Source organism: Austrofundulus limnaeus, unplaced genomic scaffold (genome assembly GCF_001266775.1).
Source record: "Austrofundulus limnaeus strain Quisiro unplaced genomic scaffold, Austrofundulus_limnaeus-1.0 Scaffold250, whole genome shotgun sequence".
Taxonomy (NCBI): Eukaryota; Metazoa; Chordata; class Actinopteri; order Cyprinodontiformes; family Rivulidae; genus Austrofundulus; species Austrofundulus limnaeus.
In genome coordinates, this window is record NW_013952652.1 from 778,487 (window position 1) to 782,393 (window position 3,907).

A 3,907-nucleotide genomic window follows, 5' to 3' on the forward strand; every position below is an offset into this window, starting at 1 on the left:
ACAAATAACTTCATTTCTGGACATTTATGGTTTGATTTCTTTGTATGTGTGGATCACTTGGGTTGTTACCAACATCTGGTGCAAATTTCATGTCATTAGCACCTCTAGTAATATATTTACTGAGAAAAATGGTGACGTGTTCAATACTTATTTTACCCGCTGTAAGTATACTAGCAGTTTACTAAGAGGTAGACTTCTAGGGCTAAATTGGCCCACAATAAGTTTATGAAAGTATACTCAGAATACTGAAAGTAATTGTCTAAGTATACTTTTAGTTTAATCTTGAAATATACTACAAATAAACCAGTCTCTGTGAAAATGTACTTTCAGAGTACTACTACAGTTTGTTTTGGTCAAAAATTTAAACATTAGTATAAACTTAGTATACTTTTAGTACAAGCCAAGTATAGTGTAAGATAAACTTGTTTAAGTATATCTCAGATAAGTACATAATGTCAATGTCAACTTTATTTATAGAGCACTTTAAAAACAGCAACCAACTGCACCAAAGTGCTGTACAGTAATATAAAACAACTGATAAAAACATACTGAAGTAAAATTAATAAATTAAACAGACAAGACACATAGAATACAAAGTAAACCCTTATAAAAATGCCAGAGAGTAAAAATGAGTTTTCAGAAGAGATTTGAAGTGTTCCAGACTATGGGCAGATCTAATATTGAATGGTAAGTTGTTCCACAAATTAGGAGCAGTGACAGCAAATGTCCGGTCTCCTCTGCTTTTCAGTCTGGTTCTGGGAAAGTGTAGAAGCAGCTTATAGTTCGACCGAAGTGATCTAGAAGAGGATGTGGAAGATCCTTAAGATACATTAAAAAAACAAAAATTAAACTGGAGGTATACTCTTATTTATTTATTTTTTGTTTAAAATTAGTATACTTAAAGGATATCTTCACGCTTCTGTCATTTACTAGTCAAAGACCCATTCAAACGTTGTAGACCAAACCAACCTGACAGAACATTTTTACAAAATTCTTACAAAAGAAATGGAGAGATGATGAGTTTTGATTTTGATGACTGATAAGTGATCAAAAATAAGTTTAGTAAATCCTCTGGATGGTTCATCTCTCCTCCAAGAGACTTCTTCAGTCTGAGGAGTTTCAGGTGAACTCAGCCTTAAAAGCAAATGTTGGAGAAACAAGTTTAAAGATGACAATCAGCACCGTTTGTTCACATGGTAAAGAGGACCATCAGCCTAACAATAGATCCTTAGTGCCCTGATTATCCCAGTTGTTCACATGGTGCTGAGTCATCCTCACAATACCAGCATTGTAAGAGGGAGGTAAAAAAATCTAGTGACTCTTTTTCTTGTGTTATTGCGACTTTTGCTGGAGAGAGGAGCAGGCTGCAGGAGATGAGAGCATGCAGTTTGAGGTGGAGGGAGCAGTCTGAGCAGCAGGGATGGAGTCAAGGTCGGTTGTTCTGAGACCAAGACTGGTCTACTGCTACTACATTCACATTTAGAAAGTTTAAATCTGCACACAGTTCAAAAAAGTAAAAAAAAAAAAAAAAAGCCCTAATACACAATAATGAAATTTAGTTCTGCAATGGCGGTTTAGGGGACTAGTGCCCACAGGTACCTACCTGACCCTAAACCTAACCTAAACTCAATTCACACCTTGGTCCTAAACCTAAACCTAACCCCCCCACCCCACCCACCCAAAAGCAGCCTCTGAACTCGTGGGGACCGGGCTTTGGTCCCCACAAGGCTGCATTTTCCTGAAAAAATGTCCCCACCAAGTAGCTAAAAACAAGAGCACACACACACACACACACACATGCACGCATGCACACATACACATACACACACATTATGACCTTTCACATGTTGGTGTTAAAAACAAATCACTGTGAATTAACAGCAAACCAAAAGGTTTGATAGCAGGATCCATATGGAGACTTTACCTCATAGTCCAGGTCCAGATGGTCAAATTCCCCGTTGGTCCTAAACTGCTGAGTGTGGTGGTCCAGCGTGAAATTGACGTTTCTACGGTAACGTTCAACAACAACAGTGTGCCAGTGACCATCATCCAATAGGCTGCCACTGCTCACAGAGGTGTGACCCTGAATGGATCCATATATGGGACTACTTCCTGGAAAGGAGCAAGCACAACACGAACCCAGCAGCTCATCAATGTTTTGATAGTATTACAAAATACAACTCAGTACATACCTGCTATCTGACACCTAATTGGTACATAACAGGTTTATACAGAGTATGTAGGTATCTGTGGGGGCTAAAGTGTCTTGTTACACTATACCTACAAGGAACGTACAAAGGGTGCAACGATACAGAAAATTCACTGTTTTGGAAAAATAAATTATCAGTTAGAGTCCAACATTTCTTCTCAGGCCAAGAGTCAGTGATCACTTTTGCTTACTTTAAAATGTCATCATGTTTTATGATTTACTCTTTATCTTCTGTTTTCTCTCGGACAAAGTGTTTTAAGATCAAGACAATATCTGTTTAGGAGTAATCATTCTTGTTGCTGTTTATCAAACATCATTCTATCCTTGGACCAGTTTTTGTCTGTTTGGATAACAAACTGTATAAATGCATGTATTTGAAACTGCCTCGGTGCACACATTTTGTACCACTGCCCTGTGTGACATGATGTGTGTCTTGCATATTGCAATAAATCCTGATTGACTTTTCACAAAGTACTTTTATTCTCGGAGCTCGTGTTTCTATCCAGGTAAAATAAAGTTTTCAACGACATCACGATTCATTTTTTCCAATAATCACGGTTCAATATTTTTTTAATGCAGAAAAGATAAATGTCCATGCACTTCCTAACTTGTAATTTATTGAAATTAATTATGAACATTTGTTTAACCTCAAAATTGCTGTTTTTAAAATAAAAGTTGCTGAAACAGCAAGTTTCTCAGTGGATCTGTGCTCAAAAAATGCAGCCTAGGTGGAGTAGTCGAACACAGATCTACTGATCCTTCAACACAGAGCATCTTCAGAGGACAAGTTGATAAAATAAATTTTTAAAATCTGTATTGTTCGATACAAGTGTATACTGAACAGTTCGATACAGATACATGTATTGATGCACCCCTAGTAAATACCTGGTATTTATGTGCTACAATTCAAGTATGTATCAAGTACCTAATTGGCATGTTACATATCTGGTATTTGCCTGATACTTAATCAGTATGTACCTGGTACTTACATTGTACCTATTAACGACATGGTAAGTACCAAACTGCATTATGTTTTGTTGCCAACGATACACACAAGTCATTTTAACTGCTTCAGCTGTTTCTGGAGCTCATGAGGTCAAATGAAAAAGTACCTAAGTTGATGCTGAGCTGAAGTGTTGCCCTGCGAAGCTCCAGAGAAATATAGTCTCCCTGCTGACCTTCTCCATGGAGCAGAACACCATCTCTGGCTGTGGTCCGAAAGTTCAGAGAGAGGGCATCTCTGATAGTTTTCATCTTTTTACCCCTGAAACGGTTGGAGATGATGCCAGAGCCATCAAAACTGATCACATCAGCCCCTGGGGGGGAAAAATATTAAAAAAGGTTTTATGCTGCAGTGCCAACCAAAAAACTACAGTATTCTTTGAACAGTTACCCCCAATATTTTCATTAGCTGTGGGCGAAATGTGTTAATAAATCTGATACATACATAAGCTGTAAATGAGCTGCAGAGGTTTGGAGTTTAAACATAAATTATTAGTAGTGTCCAATACCAACACTGCTGTGAGTTAGTGGGCCAGATACCAGCATTTTTACGAGTACTCATAACAGAGCTCGTACTGGTTTCGATACTCCAGTGAATGTGTCACAGTTTACATTTCAAGTGAAAAGTTAGTTAGTTAGTTAGTTAGTTAGTTAGTTAGTTAGTTAGTTAGTTAGTTAGTTAGTTAGTTAGTTAGT

The 3,907-nt window shown here is 37.5% G+C and overlaps 1 protein-coding gene across 1 annotated transcript in view; it reads right to left on the bottom strand.

Annotated features, from left to right (window-relative positions):
* Positions 1–3,907, bottom strand: part of cntnap2b (contactin associated protein 2b) — a gene marked incomplete in the record, with an annotated part of 52,119 nt that overhangs the window by 21,733 nt on the left and 26,479 nt on the right. The window contains 2 exon segments of the mRNA XM_014020383.1: positions 1,925–2,112; positions 3,322–3,525. Coding sequence (XP_013875837.1) covers positions 1,925–2,112; positions 3,322–3,525 — 392 coding nt within the window.